At 37.6% G+C, this 23734-nt stretch overlaps 1 protein-coding gene across 2 annotated transcripts in view; it reads left to right on the plus strand.

Annotated features, from left to right (window-relative positions):
* BABAM2 (BRISC and BRCA1 A complex member 2) overlaps positions 1 to 23734 on the plus strand; it is a 174147-nt gene that overhangs the window by 21075 nt on the left and 129338 nt on the right. For both annotated transcript variants that reach the window (XM_065630389.1, XM_065630390.1), the window contains exons 3-4: positions 1964 to 2040; positions 13802 to 13896. In XM_065630389.1, the coding sequence (XP_065486461.1) occupies positions 1964 to 2040; positions 13802 to 13896 (172 nt within the window). The remainder of the gene's footprint in view (positions 1 to 1963; positions 2041 to 13801; positions 13897 to 23734) is intronic.

A 23734-nucleotide genomic window follows, 5' to 3' on the forward strand; every position in this document is an offset into this window, starting at 1 on the left:
ATATTGGCATCATTGGCAGGTGTGATAAACACCATCTCTTTTCCATCATCAGTCTTCTAATGAAATGCAAAGTAGTATTCTACCAGAAGAAAACCTAGTCGGTGTGTTCTTTGTAGGTGAAGCAAGATGTGAATTTATCTTCTCTGGAACTTGCTTTCCAGTCAGCATATGCAGTCATAAAATTACATTCGGCCCTTTGAAGGCAACCGTGAGGCTGATGTGGCTCCCGGTGACAATGAGTTTGACACCCCTGCTATAGGCTGTTTTGCATGGTGCTCTCACAAGACATTGCAAAAAAACTGTCTAAAGTGAAGATGCCCTTTTATTTGCAAAGCCAGTTGTCTAATTTCTGTAATGATACTGAGAAAAATGTAGTGTATTCTTGTTGAATCAATGTAGGCTGTTAATTGGGTCTGTGTTAGATTCTAGGTGCACACAAGTGGTTTCCATATGTTTTCTGGTATTTTTGTGGAAACTTCATTTAAGTTAATTGATCTGTAGTTCTGTGGCTGCTTTTTGGTGAAGCTACATGCGGACACAAATTTGATTAAATAGTAAATGTAGCTTACTGAATAAAAACAATCTGAAGCTAGTGTGTGTGGTTTCCTTAACTTGCAAGTGTGAAGAGAAAAGAGACTGTAGGGCCAGCATCTGAGAGAAATGGCTCTCTGAAGCATTTTGAGTATGTTAGTGAGAATTAACATTGCCCCTCTTCTGCGGTAAGGCAGAGCTGCAGGAGTTGCCGTGTTGTATCTGATAGGGTAGGATCAGAATTTTTGTGCTTTCTGGCCTACCTGTCTTTTTGCTTTTGGCTGCGTGGCCCAGGAAGCATGTTTTTTTGTTTCACTGTATTGTCAGTGGTTGGTATTAGAGCTCTACCAGTGATTATATGAGCTTAGGTGAGTTATTTTACCTTTATCTACCTTCTTTTCACTGTTTTGTCTAGAGTTGGCTGGTCTTTAGCTTTGAGCTTTAAGTGGCTTGTAAGAAGTGTAGCTCTTGTGCTGAGTCCATAAAATTTCTCAAGAAGACTTCTGGGTTATCAGGATCCCTAGATATGGAAAGCAATGTCCTGCTAAGGACTTCCAGTATTTTTGCTACTCAGGCCTGTCATTTGCTTACCAGCCCACAGTGGTGAGAGCTCCAGGGACCATTCCTGCTAGTGAAGCAATTTGTGTTGCTGTTCCTCGTTTTGCAGCTGAGGTATTTCGTTATTTGTTATGCAAAGATTTTGGCACAACTTAAAAGATGCAAAAATGTTGAATGTCTCTGGTCTAGACACTAAAGAGTTTTTCAGTGGCTTTTGTGTGCATAAAATGCTCACTTATCGCTGTGAGACCCAACTGCTGTTGCAGTGCTCCAGGTAAACAGGAGATATGAAATGGTCACAGGTCATGAACTTACATGCTCAGTTATCATTGCATCAAATAACTGATTCTGAAACTTTCTCACCTGGAGGCTTACTTTGAGACTTTTCCATGAAGGAAAAATTAAAGGTTAAAATAGGTAAAAATGACGTGATGTATTAAAATGAAGATTTATCTGGGGTATCTGGATGGCAGGAATGGGCAGCATGTAACCATGTTACTGTGGCATGTGGAGAGTTGTGACACGCAAAATTGTATACGAAGCAGAGAATTTCATGGCTTTGACTGACTAATTGATATTATTCTAGTAACTCTCTCAAACCAGGGCATTTTATGTGCGTATTTTCTGTGTTCAAATGGGCAAGAAGATTGTTTGCACACATCCTAAAGATTCTCATGCTGTTGTGAGAACTGCGATCAAAAGAGAATGAGCCTCCTGCATCTTTCCCACCTTTTTCTTCTTTCCCAGAGCCATGAGTATTTCTAGGACGCACAACATCTTTCCTATGTCACTCATTTGTACCCCATAGAACAATGTTGGCGTCTGCTACCATCTGTAACTGCTTAGCACATTATTCTCTTATCTTCATTTTTAGCTGTACATCCTTGACACCTGGACCTAGCTGTGATCGGTTTAAGCTACATATCCCTTATGCTGGAGAAACACTCAAATGTAAGTTAAAACCTATTGCTATTTCATCTTGGCCTTTCTTTTTGTAACAGTGTTCTATATCATGTTAAGTTTTCCGGTATGTCTAATTAATTTTGAGTTACCTGTATTTGTGTTGTTTTTTTTTCTTAAAGCTTCAGCTCTAAGAAGATACAACTGTTAGAGTATCTAATTTTTAAAATAAGTTTTTATAGCCTTTCTTCATATTCCAAGTTTGAAAATGAGTCCTAAAAGCCACAAGGCACAAATCTGCCCTCCCCCCCAATATTTCTAATGAAATGTTATGACTAAGACAATCTCATGACCATTTTTAGACTGGCTTATGATTTGTATATACTTTGTGTTGTTTTTTTCTTTTAGGAAGAATTCTTTATTAAATTCCAATAAAAGAAGTCAGTCTATTATATTTTATTAGGTATCTCTAAACAGTAACTGATATAATTGACCAGATCAGAGAAATGTGACTTTGTTTTTTCTGATTTATTGTTGTGGATAAATCCTCCTTACTCTTGGAGCATCTGTAGATAGCTGGCTCATTTGCCCACTCTTTGCTTAGTCTGTGGTGTGGTTCAATGAATTAGGATAAAAATTGCATTTATATGTTTTTAGAAGGTAAAAAATAGTTTTCTAAACACTTGAGTTGCTGATAATCTGCGTATGAAAAATGGTTGAGATGTCTTTTTTATCTCTTAACAATTGAAATATGAGAGAGGGTGAAGAATTTCAGATAAAGTAATATTTAAAGCTTGGCAATTTTAGATGTAGGGCAGCACTGGTGAAATCCCATCTGGACTATGGTGTCTAGTTCTGGTCTCCCTGGTACCATAAAGGCATGGCCATATTGGAATGAATCCAGCAAAAGACCACAAAGGTGATTGAGGGACTGGTGGAGCATCTGTTGTACAAGGAGAGGCCAAGAGAGCTGGGGTTTCTCAAGAAGAGAAGGCTCAGGGCAAATGCTGTCAATGTGTATAAGTACCTGATGGGGGGAATGAAGAAGATGGAGCCAGGCTCTTCTCAGTGGTGGTCACTGAAAGGAAATGGTCACAAATAAAAATACAGAAAATTCTATTTAAATGTAATAACAAAACTTTTTTGCAAGGATGGTCAAACAGTGGAACAGGTTGTGCTTGGAGCTTGTGTAGCTCATATATCTCCATCCCTGGAGATACTCAAAACCCAACTGGACATGACCCTTTGCAATCTGCTCTTGTTGACCTCGCTCTGAGCCCATGGATTGGCCCAGGCAACCTCCAGAGCTACTGTCCAACCTCAGCCACCCTGTGAGTCTGTGCAAATATGCCATCTAGAGAGGCACGTACTTAGTGTGAACAGAAATGTTAAACATTTAAAACACTTACTACTTTGGTAGTATCCAATTAGAGTGCGTCATGCATGTGCTATAGCTCTCTAAGACATAATAAGTATTAAGAATGTTGTTGTATTCCTTCTGTAGTAGTTTTTCTTGTAATTATGTAGTGGCCTTTCTCCTTTATGAACAGAAATCAACACAGTTAAACTTACCATCATGTGTTCAAGAATGGAAATAGGCTCATGTATCAGTCTACTATGACTATTTTATCTTTTCTAAAAGTATGAAATCATGGCTCAAGAGGCTTACTAATAGATCATTTCCAAAAGATAAAAATGGATTATTAAGTCCTATCTAGCAAATATTTTAAGAGAGAAAAAAAAGAGAAAAAATGATATGGGTATGTACTTATTCAGAATTTTCTGTAAGTAATGCCCATATTCTATGAAGCCAGCTACCCTACCTGGTAGATTGAAATTTTTTTTTTTTTGTCCTTATTAAAATTTTTTTTTTTAATATGTTATTGTGTAGCAGACTCAACCTGTTGAGTCTTGTTGTGTCCTTCAATGTATAGATTCTACTTGAAACTTGTTTGATGGGTATGATCAAGATGCAGTGAAAAGAAGCTTCATCAGATGACATTGCTCTAGAGAATATTTTCTATGGGGCTGTAGTAACTCATTTGTCACCATATAGGGCCCTATTATTACATTCAGAGAGATTTAACTCTTGTTTTTAAGTAGAGCCTAGGATGTTCCTGATTCATAAAGGAAAATTAGTAGATTAAAATGCCTCTATGTGAGGACACAGGTATCCAGACAGCACTACTATACTAAATGGCTGTAGTCTAGATAAAGTACCTAGAAATATGATTATGGACTAAACATTAAACTTAAATATTGATAAATCAGCTTTTTTTTTACCCCCCAGTTCTTCTATTTTGAGTATCACATAAGCAGTTAAACAGAACAACTATAATACTAGTGCTCTTCTCCTCCTTTGCAAAACCCAAAACACATAGTTTAACCATGCCATATATTTTAACATGACCAACTGAAAGTGGTGTGAACAAGTGTATCTTTTCCAGAGGTACCTAATAATAGCAGTGAATGCAAGTAATAATAATCCTCTGCATTTCAGCATTACATGTTTGAAAATGCCATGCATCACTCAGTCTCGCAGCATGTGGAATAGCAATGCGAGCGGTTTCAAGAAAACTTTAATAATTTTATGTTTAGATCTATAATGATGGCAGGGGAAGACAGCCATAGTGTGCAACCAGAGATTTGTAGATACTTTGTTGTAGGCTGTTGCTAGATATGTTATCTTTCAAGGGCAGAATACTTCTGCAAAGGAAAGTTGCGAAATCTGCTAGAATAAAAAGATTGGCTGGAAATGTTCAGGATCTCCAGTGTATGGTCTTCATTATGTGGTGCCCAATACAGGCTGAAGTGGGTAGTTCCTTTGTGGTTTGCGTTACATCCTCTTTGCAACAGATCAGATCTTTGCATATCATCAATCATAACCGCTGCCGCTGTGCAAATACTCTCGTATGAATCCTTGTGTGTTGAAAACTGTTGGTGTGGTACTTTAGAGAAGTATAACGGCATAGTCACAGTCTCGTTTTCCGAAAGACCAGGAAGTTCACTGTTTTTTGAAAAAAGGGAGAGTATACTTGCAGACAACGCAGTGGCTGGCTACCTGGAGTATAAAATAATTGTTTTGTTAGCCTTGGTAAGATCAAACATCCTGTGAGTTAAGAATGGCTTGTTGGTACTTCTAACACATTTTCTTGAGATCCAGTTAGCTATTCAATAGTTTCTTCAGATGTCACGTTCACCTGACTCTCACATGTATTCCGAGCTGCTGGAATGTTGTCTACTGAACAGTTACTCAGCTGCAGCCAGGGACCTTGGAGACCTTGAAGATATCAGCAACTTTATACTGGAGAAGAAATTATGTTGATGTTGGAGATAAATTAGTTTGTCATGCTAATCATCTTCCATCACACTTCAGAAATTTTTAGATGATGCTTTCAGAGACACACTTTTACTTTATTTTCTTCTACAAGGCAAACCATAAATTTTGTGGGTTTATGGCCAGAATGGTTGGAAAACTTGAGCCTACTCTTGCTAGACCGTCAGTTAAAATCTGAGACAGCTGTATTGTTTTTGTAAGTTCATCCATCACTCAATGCTGCTACATTAAACTCTGTGTTTTTCCTTATATTTGATTTTTTCAAAGCTCTTAATAGGAGTTTTAATTCCAAGAAGACTGTAATATCCTGTAAAAGGTTGAATCTGTTTCCAAGGACAAAGCTTACTCTAGATGGTATACAGAGCTGTCTTTCATTACTCAGCAGGTAGGGCTGTCCAGTTAGCAAAGTTTGTTATCCTTTCTGGGAGAAGTATTTGTGTATTTTGAGGTGAAGTGTTTTGTAACTCTTGAAGACATATGGGTCTTTGTTGCTAAAACATCAAGGCAGATGTCATAGTAGAAATTGTCAGGATAAGCAGAGTTATAAGCTATAATAGTCTTTATCAAATAATATTAGTAATTGAAACACACCATTAAGAATCAATTCCTTGGTCATTGCAATTTTGTTTCAGCAAACCCTGGAATCTCTTGGTTTTGGCTTTCCATTTTCACTCAGGCTTTCACTGCTTCTTGCTTTTAAGAGACCCTGACTTTTTTTTTCCCTGTGCTCTTCACATTTTCAGACACTGATGCCTCCCTCCCTTTCTGTCCTTGAGTGCTGTCATCTGGAATTTCACGGTGATTAAACAATGTGTTGCCTTTGCGATGCTACTGTTCTCTGTGGCCTCTTGAACTCTAGTATTTTCGTCTTCGGTCTGATTTTTCCTGTTTTTATGTGAGTGGATTACAACTCTGGGTTCTACTGCCGCCACTTTGGTTTCCTTGATCCCAAAGAGTGTTTCTTTTGTCTTGTTTGAAGCTTAGTTTTTCTTTTTTTGTTGTTTTTTTCTTCTGATTTTCTGTTTCTTAGTATCTCATTTTAGTTACAGGCCTTAGAGGAGGAAGTCAGTTTTGCTGCCCAACTAGTCTAAGAGTATTGTCCATCATTGTACAGAGTTTCACCTGCTTTTATTCCTGTGATGGAACTCTTTCAGTAAGTTCATCTGGTCTTCCTGTGGCTTTCTACTTTAAGGAAGTAATCAGAAACAAGCAAAATGATAATTATGGAGAAGGGCCTTACCTCCTTGTTGCCCTTTTAAAAACCACTTTGCAAATTTTGCTAAACACTTGTTTATTGTGCCAATAGACAATTGTAAAAATGATTGTACAAGTTATTGTAAGAGTTAAGATTCTCATAACTAGGTTGCTGCAATGCATGTGTCAGTCTTCTGTGCATCATCAGGTCATTTTGTACAGGTTGTGGTTTAGTTGAGGGTCTTACGGGAAGGACTTTTTGGTTGCCGTAAGGCAGATTATACACAGGTGATATAATTACCTGTATGGTAAGTGTCTTTTTGTGGGTCATGCAAAGTACCAAAGATTTTTCCAGGCAAGATGTTTTCTGAAATTTTGCTGACTCTCGTTTCACATGGCTGGAGTAATGAATCTTCTTTCGGTGACCTGTTTGTTGTCTAATGAATGTGCCTAGTTGGGTAATGTTGAGAGTCTAATCTTTTTATTATATTTATTGCTTCTTAGAATACAAAGTTTTACAGCAATATTTTCCCCTTTTAAATAATCACTTGGATTGTTTCTTTTTTTGACACTTCTCCTTATGTCCTGGGTTTCCCTTGAGCAAGTAAGTGACAGATATTTTGGCAGGTATAAGGCTTAAATAGTGTATTTCTGCATCAAGAGAAGTGACCTTACAAGTTATGTACAAGTTCAGACGAGGTTCTTAGGGACATGGTTTAGTGCTAGAGTTAGGTTATGGTTGGACTTGATGACCCTGAGGGTCTCTTCCAACTGAAATGATTCTATGATTCTAAGTGTGGACTTAAAAAGTTTAAAAGAATTTAGGTAATACCACATTGGCATTACCATAGTGCCTTCCTACTTTGCTCTTTCCTGCTTTCTTCTCCAGTTTGTGCTGCTGTTACTGTTGTTGGTCTACAGTCCATTTGTTTCAATTTATTTGTCCTTCACTTTTGGCTTTTGTTTCTCACCTACCCAGCATCTCTGTTTGTTATGAATTCTTCAGTGTTGCCTGTCTTTAATTTCTGTAAATATCTTATCCTGTCTGTTCTTCTCATCTTTGTCCTCTTCAATTCTAGCACTAAAATTTCTAAGCGAGCATTTGCTCGGCTACAGAAGTGCAACTATATAAGATTGTGCCACTGCCTTCTTGTTCAGCTTGAGATCCAGCTCATTTGCTTTTACTCCTTTTTTGCAGATTTGCCCACTTTGCAACAGAAGATATTTTTTCTTTCTGTATGCAGTCTTACGCCTCTTTTTTTTTTTTTTTTTTTTTTTTTCCTACGGCAGCATTTGTCAGTTGAAGCTAAAGAAAAAAACACACCTTGAACCCATTGCCCAAGAACCAAATAACCATCCTGCAAATCCTTCCTGTATCTCTTTTTGTTTATTGTAAAAGTGGGACTTGATTTGCTTGCCTGACTATAGGTAGCTGACTCTGTCTGAGGTTCCTTAAGGTATCTTGCTTGGCCTTTTCAGCTGCTGACCCAAAGGGCATTGATCTCTCTGAAAAACCTTGTGTCATAGCTGCCATAAATGTGCCCTGAGGCATCTCAATGACACTGAACAACTTGGTTAAACAACTGAAACAGGCTCATGGACACTGAGTCCTTGGCAGCTTTGCATGCAGTGGAGTACCTATGATTTCATCTGGACTGTCACAGAAGTACAGAAAAAAGTTTGGGTTTTTTTGTAATGCAATCAAATCCCTTTATTCCAAATTGTCTTTCTATTATGAGATGTCTTTGAGTCCTTAATACTGACTTTTGTACCTTTCCTTTTCTAATACCTTGATTCACATGTGAAGTAAGAAATGAAGCTCAAAAGTGTCCTGACTGCTTGCTACCAGATATTGGCTCTAAGCTTCAGAAATATTTCTGACTTCCACTAAAAAACCTATAAAAGTTGAAGCTACACTTGTTTTGCGGTGATAGGATTGTTGTTTATGGTCAGGTGAGCAAAGGTCCAACGATACTCCTAGGCATCATTTGAGGGTAGCTGTCATCCTGTGTGGGCAGAAGTCCTGCTTCAACAGATTGTTTTAAGGAGAGCTTCTGAAGTTTAATTATCCTTATTTACTTGAGAGAACAGCCTGGCAGCAGCAGCACCACAGAAAAAAACAGAATCTCCTGTATCTTCTTCCAGTAGTAGTTTTGTATTTACCAAAGCTGTATGGTCACTTCAGGAACTGTATCTTTCTTGCCAAACAGTTAATAAGGGACTCTGAAGGTAGTGTATTACTGGTTCTGACTTAAAGCCTGTAGAGCAAAAACCTCTGGAATCCAGTGAAGTCAGCAGGTCTGCATTTAGTTCATTTAAATCCTTTCATACTATGTTGACCTAGTATCTTGGTTCCAGATCATAGTGAACAACTGATTCTTTTTGTACCTATGAAGACAATTAACAATGGCTGGTTTAGGTGAGAATTTGTTTATAGAGAGGACTGACCAGTGGTTTTCGTCTGTGATTTGTGCAGCTAGTAGAAGAGATAGGTTAGTATTCTGAATAGATGAATAACATAATTCTATTTAATTTTATTTTTTTTTTTAGTATTCAGCAGGAGCAGTTTCTTTATTTTTCCCAAACTGACACTACACATAGGATTGGTTGCTTGCATCAACACTGTTCCTGTTATCTGTGAATGCATTTCATGGTCGAGTTGTGTTTGGATTTTTCGTTTGTTTCTTAAAAAACAAATTAATTGACCTCCTTCATAGCATGAATTTTGTTCAGATTGGTCTTCTTCTAGGCTGCAGGGACACAAAAGTTTATTCTACATACATAATGCTGAGTTAGAAACTCTTGGGGTCATAAAAAGCTGCAGAATATAGATATCCTTTCAAAAGTAGAGTTTAGGAAGTTAACTGATGTGTTGCTTTCTAATTTTGCTGCCTTTAGGTAATCAGGGATGTTAATGCTGTGGCACAGTCAGTACAATATCTTTCAGTACTACCAAATTGACAGAATGGTTAAAAAAAAGAAAGAAAACCCAAAATTGAAGTTATTAGGAGAGGAAAAACTATATATAGGGTAGGCCAGTGGAAAGCGACTGTCAGGATTTAAGAAATTTCTCAGAGTTACACCTGTCTTGCTCACAGTCAATCCTCACCACTTTGGTACAGACTTGCTTATGTATTTTGTTAGATGAGAAAAGAACAGTGAGTGAGTGTGTGTGTGTGAAAAGAAATTGTAGATTTAGGCATTAATATTTCTATCTTTTTTTGTCTGTTGTGAGCATATTAACTTTTCCTTTGAAATCCCGTAATGTAAAATACTTTGAAATTTAATGCTGTTTGCCTGAGGAGAGAAAAGGAAGAGGAAGTAACGTTTTTGGATAATGAAAACCAAAAGATATATAATACATCCTTTTTCTTCTAAATTTATCTTTGATTCCACGACTTTGACTTTATTGAAGTAATTTTAAATTCTGTAGTAGTATTTAACTTGAAGTGTAATTCCACTGGAGTAATTATTGGCTAGTGTATCTACAGAAATGAGATAAATATGGTCTGAGTGTGAAGGTTTTGCTTGCGTTGTTCTTGCACTGGAATGGCCATGGTCAGTGGTGCTGTGAAACAGCACAAGGTTTGCCATCTGTCGAGGGAATAAGGGCAAACAGTTGAAACATATGAGGAACTACGTACGCAAGTGCTGGAAATGCAAAGAAAAGGGTATTTGTTTTATTTAGGCAAGAAGGAGAGAGCATGCAGGTCTATATTGGTTATTTTTGTGGTTTTGCTTTCAATTTTAAAGTGGTAACTGTTCTCAAACTCTAAGTACAATGATTTTGCAGATGGCTTTATTGGTTGAAAAAGTTATGGTTTTATGGCATGATTTGAAGAGGATAAGCCATAGGTTATATCATGTAAGTATTAAACGAAGTATTTGTTAAAAAAAATGGATATTTTAATTAGGTCAGGACAAACTGGTAGCTGGTGATTCAAAATATTTAACACCTTTCATTTTGTAAGCTCACTGCAGAGACTAGTGGTAATATTTATGTGAAGTAAAACCAGATTTGCTGTTGCATTGGCTATTGTGATTGTATAAATACCTTTTTTTTTTTAATATAAAGAAGCTTTTTTTTTTTTTAACTTATGCGTCATAGCCCTGCCAAGCAAACTGCTAATGTCAATTTTAATTTCCCTGGTTTGTGGTATTTAACAAGAACAAAAATCAGATTTAGGATTGATTCCCTTAATCTTTAGTCTGACTTGTAATGGTGTCTTTTTGTTGAGAATATTTAACTTATGAAAATAGCTCATGCTCATAGTTGTGAACAGACCAAACTCATTCCTTGGTACCTAAGCTTGCTAAAGTCAGAGGTGTTACTTTTCTTTCCTAGTACGGTAAATTAAGCAAGGCATAAGAGAACCTACGTGGAAGGGAAGAGGATGGAGCAGAGAAGTTGCAGAGGCCAGGGGTCACATGGGAGAATCTAATACGGTTAAAGGAAAGTTATGTTTTTCTTTCCTTTTAGCAACTGGATGAATGTCTTTGGATTCATAGCCAAAGTGAGACCTACTAGAATAAGATTTCACTGAAGGGATGCTTTTTTCCTTTTTAAATACTTGAAAAAAATGTTCTAAGGTCAGATCTTATCCTCTTCAATCATAAGAGGCAATATTTAACTGGCGGACTGAAAACCAGTGATGACAGAGAAGCACTGCACTTTTCTAACTGTTTATATTGAAGTGGAAACACCATTTTGTTCTGAACTGTTTTGTCTTTATTAATTGTCACTCAACCTGTGTGAGGTTTGATTGTAGCAGAATAAATTAGAGTTTACATTTGGTTAAAAATCTGTAGGAAGGAGAGTTTTAATGATTCATTAAATGATATGTTTCTGGCTTAGTTAGAAAATAAGGATAACAGCATGACTTTTTGGGTTTCATGGGGCTGTAAAATGTTTTGACTGTGGTCTCAGCACTACTGTTTTGCGATTGTGTGATTAACAGGCACTGAAATAATAGTTTTATTTATTTTAAAACCTGGAGAATGCTTTGGCTGTGTGCTGTATAGCCTTTTGGAGAATGACTGCACTATAGAGAAAAATAATCTTGTGGTAAACATTGGCTTTAATGCTGGTATATTGAGGCTCAAAATGACTTTTCCTAAATGCTCTTGGGAGTTTGGATTTGAGGCATGTTTATTTATAATTGCTTTTACTTGTCCAGAATAATAGAAACGCAGAAAATCAAATATCACAATGTTAATTTTGACTCTGGATTCTGTCCCTTGTATGGATCGGTTCTTTGATATCAGTAGGTCATGAAAACTTTCTAAACCAAATTATCTGCATTGTTGGCCACTCACTATGGATAAGGAGTGATATGCCACTAATACTCAGTGGAAGAAAGGATGTGACAGAAGGTAGTAAAGAAGAATGATAAGCATGAGAGAGAGGTAATAGATCCGTTGGGCCAGCAGCAGCCGTGACGTGCCTGACCTCAGTGTGGCCACACATCACACCTGAGTGGTCAAAGAGAGTCCTGTCCCCGGCTGGTGGCCCTGGTCCCACAGCAGGAGTCACTGCACCAGGGTTTGCAGCTGACCTGAACCCCGAATTGTCAAAGTTTGCCACCTAGCATTTTAAACTAATAATGCCATTTTTAATTTAGTATCGTACTGGGGCACTGCATATGGTGGTGTTTTGGGAGCTGCTCTGAGTTCACTTTGTGTTCCTGTAGAACCGAAAACGCTGGGGCAAAAAAAGAGTTTGTACCTGCTTGAACCTTCACATTGCACCTGCTGTCACAGCTTTCCTGAGGTTCAGCCATTAATGTGGAGTTTGCAGAGGTGAATACAGTTTATTGCTGATCTCGCTACTCTAAGCAGAGTCTTGGAGCCACCTCGTGATGTAAGGTTCTGTAATAGTTTTTCAGTAATCAAGTATGGAGGTATAATATAAAAATATGCAGTTATTTTGATCCTTCTTTTATTGGAAGCAGGCTTTCGTAGTATCTATGCGGTTGGAATGCAGCTCTTAGTGAGCTGAGTTGTACCTATATGGACTCTCATCAGCTCTGTTAAAGCAGGAATGCTGAGATCAAAAGCATGTGACTAGCAACTGCAATATGAAGAGTGAGTTACTTAGCATCACATAAGGACATGGCAAAAACACAGATACAATTCTTTCCTTCAGACTAACATTGAACTACCTAAGTCTCAGGCCAGGCTTTTTTGTCGTGCTATTTTCTTGAGTTATTCATAACACGCCTCTTTATCTGTGAAGCAAAGGTCAGTCAAATAATCTATTAAGGTGCTGTCTCCTTCAATGTACCTAAGGAGTTGCCTGCTCTGTACATGGAAGTTGGTGGGGTTGTTGTAAGGAGTCCTATGTGACTTTTTAATTGTAGTAAATATGAAGAAAAGGGTTGAGTTATGGTGGCATAGGAACTATCCAGTTTAGTGAACATCAACTTTTCTGAATTCTTTGTTGCTGTTTTGCAGTTTAGGTGGTCTAGTGATTATTTTCTCTTATTTAATATAGATACATTTTCTGTTGCAATTTTATGTAGTTTCCTCTAGGATAGATGCCTGTTTTGGTTTTGTTTTAAATGAAATAAAAGGTAGACTTTTATGTTAACTGTGTTGGATATTTTAATTAACTATCACATCAGTGATTGACTTTTGTATCCTGTGACACTAGCAAGATGAGAACTCAGTGCCAGGCTGTGATGAAGTTTTATATTTTTAGCTAATTTTAGTATCTCTGTTTAAATGCGTGATACTGCATTTCTCTTGGCCAGAATTTGAATAGTTGGAATGATTCCTATCGAACTATGTATTCTTCCTTCTAAGACTTGTGGATGGTGAGGAGAAGAGGAAGTAAGTGCTAGTAAGTCTTAAAAGCTCCAGTATTTTGAAAATCCTGATCTTAGTAGTTTGCATTTGACTTTGACGTAATATACAAAACACAGCAATTTAAATGTGGTACTTCTTTTAAAATAAGTTCACTTTTCTGTATTTTGAGGCAACCCTCAATAGTGTTTGGATTGCCATTTGAGATGTGAAGCAATAATGTATTTCATGTTTCATTACTTGCAGAGGAGGAAGAAGCTGTGCCTCAGGAATTTGACTTCATCCCCCAAAACATCTGATGCTTATCTTGCATGTGATTTTTTTTTTTTTTTGGTAAAAATATATGGATGTATATGAAATATATTTAATGTAGCTATCAAATAGTATATTAAAATATGTATCATATATATGAAATTTTATGGATTTATTTATCAGCACATACATAAAAGTACAATGTTTTTGTCTATTAATTTTCAGGGGATATAATTTTCAATGCTCACTATCCTGACCTGCCACCAGATTTTATCTTTGGAGAGGATGCTGAATTTTTACCAGATCCTTCTGCCTTGCATGTGAGTACTTTACTGACTGAGAACCTTATACCATACAAAGAGACTTGGCTTTTATATAATAGCTTCAGCAATAGGAATTTGCTAACCATGCATAATAAAGAAGAAAAAAACCCCTTGTATCTCACTGATATGGAAGTATAAACACTTTGTCTTCTAGCGTAATTTCAAGTCGAATCCATAAATGTAGGGGGTTTTAAAAATATTTTAACCAAGACAAGATGACATTCAACATAACTATTGAGAGTATCTTTGAAAAGATGCCTATTCAATATCTGACCATCTTAAAAGATCTCTCAGCAAAAAGATTTGCTCAATTGTGTCTTTAAAAAGCATTTAGTTCCAGAAAAATTAGTATAACGTTGTGTAATGATGTTAATTTTTGGTTTCCCATGAGGAAAAATAATACCAGGTTATATATTGTTGAAACCAGTGTGTCAAAGAAAGATAGTTGCTCATATGTGGTAGTATTACCATGAAGACAAAGAAATGTGCTTTTAAAAGGTGGGAGGGTCAAAAAATAAAATTAATGAGAATATATATTCACACAGTCTTATTACTATGGAAGAAGAAACACCACAACCTGAAAACAAGCATTTTGTTCACTATTCAAAATGAGCCTCAAGTAGTAAAGCCTTGTTGGACGAAGCTAACAGCACTTATGCTTTTAAAATACTTCCCCCTCTCAGAAGTTACTAGTAGTTACTAAAGCCATATTAAGATATTTTGAAACCCAGACTGTTTTTCTCCTTTACTCTCCCCATCTCTTTGGGCTCCATTCTGCTGCTTTTGCAGACCTGCAGCCTTGTTTCTGGGTTGACAGTATCATTTGTCAATAGGATTTGGGCATATTTTTTCCAATAAGTGTCCAGCGCCTGTGGTTATGGTGCAGAGTTTAGTGGCTGTGTCAGAAAAGGGTGTGTGTCTTTGCCAGAGAGCTCTCCTGTGATTTGTGCACCCAGGCAGGAGGACATGATCTCATTTAATTTTGTCTCAAAATTTTCAGCTTTTATTAGAAAGCTGACCCAAAAAACAGCTGACACTTTAAATATATTTTACTTTGTAGGCTACCTGTAAGGGTACATGAGAATCACTGACCCAAACAGGCACCTTGGAAATGGCTTTTAATTGAACTTCTCCTGGCTTAAAGTCTTGCTAGGGGAGAGGGTCTTTGCATATCCCTCTCTTCCAGCCTCTCTTGTGCTTTATCAGCGCATCTCCAGTGCAGCTGGGCGGTTCTGTCAGGGATGGGAGCTCCCCAAAGCAAGTCAGAGGCTGCTGGGCTGCTCTATTCAGTTCTGGGGTGCAGGTGTCACAGGGAAGAACAGGGGGCAGTGGACATAGAATTGAAAGTGCCCTTCACATGTGGTGTGACAAGTGCCTTGTGGTTTGGTTTTAGCTTTATTCACTTCATATTAAGTTATATTGAGAAACTACATAGCCTTAAAATAATTGGGTTTAATTATTGTTTTTAGCATACCTAAGAGAATTTTTAAAAAGCGATTGTCTTTATTACTTGCTTCCCCCGATGATTTTCCTGTTAAGCTCACGAACTCCTTTGGGAAGGAGACGTGGTGCTGCTGAATAGCTGTTCTGTTAGGCTCATTTGCAGAAAAGGTTTTACTTTATATGACAATTCCAGAAGTGTTTTCACACCCTTTTATTTACCAGCTCTCCTATTTTCTCCTTCTTCTGTTTTGTTGCTTCACAATGTTACAACCTCCTGAGAAGTATTCACACTAGCAACCATTTTCTGCAATCGGTGTTAAAGGAAGAGGAACACTTAATGTGCTGGAAAACTGAAATTAATAACAAATAGCAAATGAGATCTTAAATAAAGATAATTTGGGGAATCTTGCAGAAATGCTGTTTAGATGGAGTGTGATATGGTGCCGTATTTCTCATGTGAAAAGAATTCACTAACACTAGTGATCCACAGGGAAACCTGCAAGGATAAAAACGTCCTTAGTTTTCTTTCTTTCTTTCTTACATTGTTCATTAATGATGCTTCCTTCAGGAGCATTGCTTTTTTTCTGCCTATAGACAGAACAAACTTCCCATCCTCTTAATTCAAAGTGGTTTGAAGAGCCATTTGCTCCTTGATGTGTAATGAGATACTAACCAGCCTATTTAAAATTAATTAAAAACAAACAAAAAAAGAAATTTGCGAGCCAACAGCTTTCCTTTGGTCATTATGCCTTGCTCTAGTATTCACTATGTAAATCTAACCTTTTTTTGATAAGGTCCTTGGTCATTCTCCTCCAGTCCATCCCCATGTTATCAGAGCACATTATCTCCACCTTGCAGCTATGGTCTACACTGTGTATCTTTGCTTTTGCATTCACCTTTTAGTGTTCAACATGGTTTGCTGAGTTGTTTTTTCCAGAATGTTACATTAACAATAACTTGCTTGTACTAAGTACTTGAATAACTGCTTGTTTTTCCACAGATCTCACAGGTGTTTAATGAAGATATTTTAAACTGGATTCTAAGATATTAACAGAATTTTTTAATGTCTTAACATACTTTCTACTGACTGTAAATAAAAAGAGATTAGCATTTTGAGCATAATTTAATGCTCTTAATCTTGAGCAATCTTTTTGATGCAACAGTTCCTGGCAATCAAAACAGAATCTGCCATTCACAAAAGCATGTAGATGGTATTAAATGAGGAGCACGGTGTCTAAATAAGTTGTATGTGCTGCCAGATCTGTGGGAATTCTGACATGGAGCCTTCCTGCGCCGCTCTCATCTGTCTGAGCGTCTTGTTTTCCAAGCAGAAGTCATCACATGCTGTTACGTGGCTTGAGTCAGGCATTGTGCTTAGCTTGAAAGGAGAACCAGGTACTCCAGATTCTTCAAGCTCGTGTGGCTCTAGCAGCGGCTGTCAGTAAACCTCCCTGAGGACGTTTGGATGGCTGGGCTGCAGATCGCTTCCCTCGCTCCTTCACTTTCCATGGCCCTGGGCAGGTCTTCCAGTGAGGTTTTCGCCTAAGGGCAGTAACAGGTGTTCAGTTAAGCAGCTGTTAGCCAGACAGCTAAAACAAGATTCCAGAAATACTGCATTCTAGAAGGTGGATGCTGTAGATGAAGATTTCATACTAGCTTTTTTTTTTTGTTTTCCCAAAGAATTCCTAAATGGTTAGGCCTGTGTTTCAGCATCGGAGTGATAGGTTGAGCGCTCTTGTTGTTACAAGCAGAGATAATCAACTGCTTTGTTAAATTCGTATTGGAATTGCAGAATCAAGTCAAAAATGCTCGTTGAAACTCAACTTTGTCTTGCACACCTCAGTTTGAAACTTGGGTTGAGTATCAAATTCAGCACTGCAAAATCTCTGCTTCATGATATGCCTTACAAGAATACTCTGCTGGTCACAGGGTCCAATTGTGTATTCTGATCTAGAGTGATGTAGAGATTGAGGAGCAACACAACAGAGGGGCAACTCTACCTTTATTTTGGTTTGTCGTACAGTTTTAATTACAGTCAGAGGGCTAAATTCTTTAGGTTGCTGATGCTGTTCATGCTCCAAGCATTATTAGGAATAACCATTTTTTATTTTCATTGAAAATGTACTCACCGATCCTATGTGTTTGATACTTGTGTGTAGCATGCATAAATAAAATCAGCTTCTCAGAATGTAAATAGGAAAGTTCTTCCCTTCTCTAGTGTTTATTCATTTTGAATGACAAGTATTAAAAATGTATTTTAAAAACAACCTATGATTCACTCCATTCTGATTAAAAATTCAGTTGGCACAAAACAAGATTAGTGATTGTGTACGGATGAGATTAATTTGGAGCTCATTACAATGACGCCAGTTTGAGTAACAAGAATCGTTTGTTATGCTAGCCTAGTTGATTGTTAATGTGAGCCAATTAATAACTGAAGTGCTTATGCAAAATGTTAACCCCATTTTTCCAATGATTTTGAAGTATATTCTGTTTGCCGAAGAGGAGACAATAGCTGTATATGCAAGCTGTCAGTTTAAGGATTTGGGTTGTTTAGCATCCTACTTCAGGTCTGCACCTAGTTTCCCCAGAATTTTTCTGCCCACCTATGACTATCGAAAAGGCTGCATTAGCCTTAGTGGGGATGGAGTCAAGAGGACGTTAGCATTTCCTGAAACCCAGTAAGTGGTGAATGTCCTTGTGGGCTGGTATATATGGGAATACTTAGTGCTTCATTTGTGGGGAGTGAGGGCATTGCCATCACAGAACTTCAGAGACGGGGCGACGGTGGTTCTGGTGCCAGCGCGCAGCATTAGGAACATCATTTCCTCTTGTCTCATTGTTAGTACTGAGGACACATTTCAGTCACTGTGGAGTTGATTCAGCTAATTGTGCTACTCAAGTGTATTGACTGTCACTTTCTATATCTTGTGTAGTGCAATGTTTATTTCAAGTTCTTGTATTTGTAGTTACTGAACTCCATGTTCATAATTTGGCTATATGATGACTGTCATGAACGCTGTATTATTTTCTGTGCCTGTGTTCAAAATCTTAATCATTATTACTGTCAACTTGCTGAGTTAGCTCCTTTAAATATCTTGCCATTCCGTAATTGTTCTTCATTGGCTATTAGGTGCATGAGACAGATGTTTAACAGCATCAATTGTTCCTGTGCTCACAGTAGCTACAAAAAGGGCCCAAACGCGCCTTATATGAGCTAATGCTATTTGAACTACTCTGTTCTAAAAAGTCTGGCTGCTGTATTGTTGGCAAAGATGCAGGTGTTATGTGTTCTAGTATGAAAGCCGCCACACAAGGGCAATGAGCACAATGGTTTTCAGAATATAACTTAACTTCGAAGTCATGGCAGTGGGTTCTCTTGGTCTGGGAAAGTGTGGGTAAGTTCAAACTGTTTTAGCATTACTGTCTATTCTACTTGTTCTAATTGGGATGGCAGCAGAAGATTTCATTCTTGGGCCCCTAACCTACCATTCTTGTATGGGAAGCTTTAAATTGCTTTGCTTTCAGTTGAACTTGTCAAATTTAAGTGAAACAGAGTGCAGGACTGGATCCTACATTTTATTAGGAGTGGTTTTTTTCTTATTTAGAACTTATCTATATTTCCATTTTTTGTGTTCACTTTTCAGTCATGTCTTGACTTTATATGTCAAGATGTGTTTTGATTATTTATAATGCAGTGCTATTTACTGTTTAGTTTTCTAAAACAAACATGAATTCTAAAAACAAATATGAATTCTGAAAACTGTTTATTTCCATCCTTCTGTATTGATCCTACTTATTTGTATCTATGGGGGATGTATGTATGTGTGCATATATATATATACACACAAGCATATGTGATAACCTATATATAAAGTTAGGTTCTTTATATGTGTATGGTCATTGAGGTCTTGCTGAGGTTCATTTGGTATGGATAGGCAGTGGTGACAAAGTCACGTTTTATACCATCTGAAGAGTAATTTAATTCAGGAATATTCTCAGCGGAAGGACTTTTTGGCTGGTATTGTTGGCATTTATGGTATACATTTTTGTCTGTGGTTTCAAGCTATAACCCTATGCCAGTAAAACATTACTCTTTAGACCAGACCTGAAATAATCTGATTTCGAACGTGTTTCGGTGTCTGAGCTCCACACAGTTCCCTCAGGGAATCCTCTTCTTTTTTTCCCTTGACCCAGGTAGCACGGGATGTTATAAACAGGCACGGATTTTCTGCCTTTTATTTTTGCTGTGCTTTTACTGGGTTTAAAATGAGAAATCTCCAAAGGAGGATTCTGACTGGGAATCCTCTTTTGGTGTTGCCTGGTTGGCTTGACCGCAGCCTGTGTGAGGCTGGAATTCTGGAGGTTCTTGTGAGGAGTCACACGGTGCCGAGAGCGAGTGTTGGGGCTGTCTGTGTAGCTGTGTGGTAGAGGTGGAGGCTGTACAAACAGTTCAGTGGAAAGAATGTGGGAGAGATGACAGAAAACAAGGTTTTCCTATCACCTTCCCATCTTCTCTTCCTTCAAGGCCTTCCCGCATTGGGACATTATTTCTTTTTCTCCTCGTTCTAGTCTTCTGAATTTATCTTCTATCCTTTCCCTTTTATTTGTCCTCTTTGTCCAGATTTGTTAATGTTTATGGGGCTGAGAAGGACTTGGCTACTTTGTGTTATTTTGTCATTTTCTATTTATGTTAAAATCATTGTATATATTTACCTCACTTTCCTCTTCCAAAATTTCAGCACTTAGCACAGTTTACAAAACTTGGCTTTCTATTTCAAAGTGTACGCAGAAGAGACGATGCTGAGGTCAGAAGTTCTGCTTTAGTTAATCACCACATTTTGGCTGGACATTTTGCCTAGTGAATCCAGAAATTGAAAAAAATCTACAGTTTGATACTCTTTATTTAGTTTTGAGAGAAGAAAATATCTGATAAGCCAGGTATTTTTTCCCTTTCTTGCTTAAATCTTGCTAGTGTAGAATGCAATATTAATTCCATTAGTTTTCTGAAGGCCTTGGTGGTGAAACACTCCTTTCATTTTTTGGCACAAGCTTCTGTGATAATGCATTTTCTCCCTAGAATATGGAAAATCTATAGTATTAGCTCTTAAAATATAGTTTTTCAGTCTAGGAAACACTAGTTTTAGGAGAAGGTTAGGAACATGCATGGATCATTTGACTGAAGGATGGCAAAGTGGGAGAAAATGGTTTTGTGCCATACTAGCTAACATGCATGCAATGAGAAACTTAATCATTGTGCACTAGCAGAACAGGAAAAAAACATTTAATGGCTTTCCATTCATATTGTTGTATTAAAAAAAAAAAAAATTGTCACATTAGTTTGACCATCCTTTTCATGATCATACAGTTAGATGGGCCAGAAGGTTGAACCATAATAACAGGATGCTTAAATGTTAATGTAAAGACTGAAGATGATGTTTAGGCTTATGTTTCTTTCAGGCTGTATCTGTTTAGCTTATGCCTGAGGTCAGAGCACTGGCCTCCTGAGTTTCTGGATCTCCTCTTGAATTTGTGTTGAATTCATATTGATTTCTTAATGAATTCACTAATTTCTTAGGTGGGCAACAGTTGCTACTGGGCTTGAGAGAGGCAGCTGTCTCTTACTAGAACCAAACTGCATGTCTGAGTATTCTTTCTTTTGCTGCTCTAAAATCAAGTAGCATATCCTGAAGTTCTGGTAAGTGGAGAAGGAGCACTTACGTAGCTAGGTATTAGTTTTAGCTGAGAACTGCAGTATGAGCACTTGCAAAATTGTCCATCGTCTTTTAGTTACCAGGGTTCTTGCATAGCAGGAAGGATCATGGGCTCACCTTTGCAGGCTCTGTCTCCTCTGACCCTGTGGTCCCTGGAGACTGGAAAAGCTAGAGGTGGGACAAGCTTCCAGCCAAACATAGTTGAGCAGGCTGTCAGTGAGCTGACACAAACCAAAGCTTAGGCTGTGCCTCAGTCTGTACTCATATATATATGGTCAAAGATCTGTTAGGTAGCTTTGCCAATATACTTGCTTTTTGTGCTGTTCAGCAAGAGAGCATGGCTGAAATCTGAATGCATTTCTAACTTAATTGTTTTGTTTATTAACCCCCTTTATTTAATTTAATGCTATATTGAATGTATTGGTCCACATACTCTATTTCCATATTCCTGGTATTCCTTCCAGTTCTCCAGGATGTTTGCCTGAGTTTGTGTGCAAACTCCTTAACTTTAGTAGTGCCAGGTAATCAATCTCATTATTGCACTTCACCCCAAATATTTCAGAATTTCCTCTGGAAGCCCGTTTCAACATCTGATGGTCCTCCAGTCCACTTATTCTGCAGGCAGTGAGAATATCCCATCAGAGATACAGTTGGTCTGTATCAGTACCCTGTATTAACATATCTTGCCGTAAGGATAAGTGAAGTCTACCAACATGAAGAGAAAAATCTAAGTTGTGAACTGTGTGGTTATGTTAGATAACAAACTGGGTGTGGATAGGGGTGTGCAGGGGGGAAGGCCTTCAAATATTCTTTAAGGGACAGTTGGAGTCACTGAATCTGCAATTCTTCTAAGCAATGACTCCGTTGGATCTGTGACTTGCTCCCTTCCAACATCAGTTGTTCATGTTGCTGAGTATTTTCACAAGAACAACTCTCACAGTCCATGAAGACAAAACATAAAGCTGTTCCTTTGCCTTTCCTACCAATTTTCAGAGACTTTTCACCACTTCTCATTTAAGGAGCTATGCCCGCCAACTCTTCCATCTAGTGCTATCCCCTCTGTGACCAAGGTGTATTACTGTTACTCCTTTTCTATAGGAACTCTTAAGGGGATTTCTAGATTTTGGGACAAAGAGAGTTTTAGAAAGCACTTGGAGGAAACCATGGAACTTGCTGTTAACACTGTGAATGCCTCCCTCTGTCAGCAATGCTTTTTTGTGCCTGGTCAGGTTGATCTAGCAGTGCCCTGGTCTCCTTCACTGTCTCTTTCTGATGTATTGATAGGCATCAGTTTTTTCTCCAAGAAGCACAACTTTCTCTGTTACCACTAGTGGTTGCTTGAGGAAGCAGCAGGATTGAGCAAATGGAATGCTCTTCAGGTGGATGGTGTCACATTGGAGGGAAAATACGTGCTGTGGCATAACTTCCAGTGGCCAGTTACCAGTCACTGATGGCTAAATATGTTCATATATCTATATGCAAATATACCTGCTTTGAAAAAAATAAAGATCTTGTTAGTAGTAAAGATGTTGTAATGAATTCCAGCATCTCATTGACTTTGAAGTCATTGATAGTTTAAACCAAAAATATAAAGTTGGCTATCCCAAGCTAGACATATGAAAGTAGAATGTCTTTTGTTTGGAAGTCAGGGAATGCAATAATAATGTTGGTATTGATAATTCTTCAAAATGAACCAGCAAACTGATAGTGTAATTATGACTATTATTTGCTTCAGTTCATTAAAATATAATCATACTTGAGCAATGTTTTAAAAAAATTTGAGAGAGAAAGTATTAGAGAAACTGACAAAAAATGAAAATATTCTGGCCCTGATGTGTGATGGTACTTGCTCAATATATTCGGCTTCCTCACAAGAACTCTAGAACAGTAAGAAATGGCTTGACTTGAAGGTAACAGCTTGTTAGCTTTCTGGAAACACATTTACAAGGTTTTATTTTCTGTGTGTGGTTGGTTGTGGTATGTAGGGTTGGTTTGTTTTTAAGATAAGATTGAATCTAGCACAGTCTTTCTGGATTGAGAATACATTTAAATTCAATGTGGTATATGTGGTATGCCCATTGAATTCAAGTTGTTGAGCCATGATAATTGATTTTTCTGTAGAGAAAGTTAGTTGATCATTGCTTATGAATATGCAAACGCAACAGACTTTTAAATTAACTGAGTACAGAAGGTCAATTAGAAATAATCATTCTGTCTGATAATACAGTTTCATATTTGATTAAATTCTAGACTGTTAATTTTGTTATAATTTATAATTGTACTGCTCTCCAATGAGATTAGTTTAAATTTAGGACCCTGCAGGTTTGTGCCTTCACAAGATATTGTTGGCGGAAAGAAATGTCTTTGCACTCAAAGTTTCAAAAGTTCTGTTAATTTCTCCTAATAGAGGAGGTCTCAAGCTGTATTTTCCTTTCTTTTTACTGGTCTGAGTTTCAGCCTGTATTTGTTTCTAAACCTCTCTTTGTTTTACTCATTCTTTACATGCCTTTATGTCTGTGTTTCCTTGCTATGTTCCATCTCAGATCCTCAGGCTTATCTGCTCTTTCTTAAAGATAACTACAGATATACAGTTCAAATTTAGTCAACGTCTTGTGTCTTTTGTTTGCAGTACTAAAGTTTATACAAATTTACATGAATTTTGCCATATACCTGTCTTG

This window comes from Caloenas nicobarica, chromosome 3 (genome assembly GCF_036013445.1).
Source record: "Caloenas nicobarica isolate bCalNic1 chromosome 3, bCalNic1.hap1, whole genome shotgun sequence".
NCBI classification, from domain to species: Eukaryota; Metazoa; Chordata; class Aves; order Columbiformes; family Columbidae; genus Caloenas; species Caloenas nicobarica.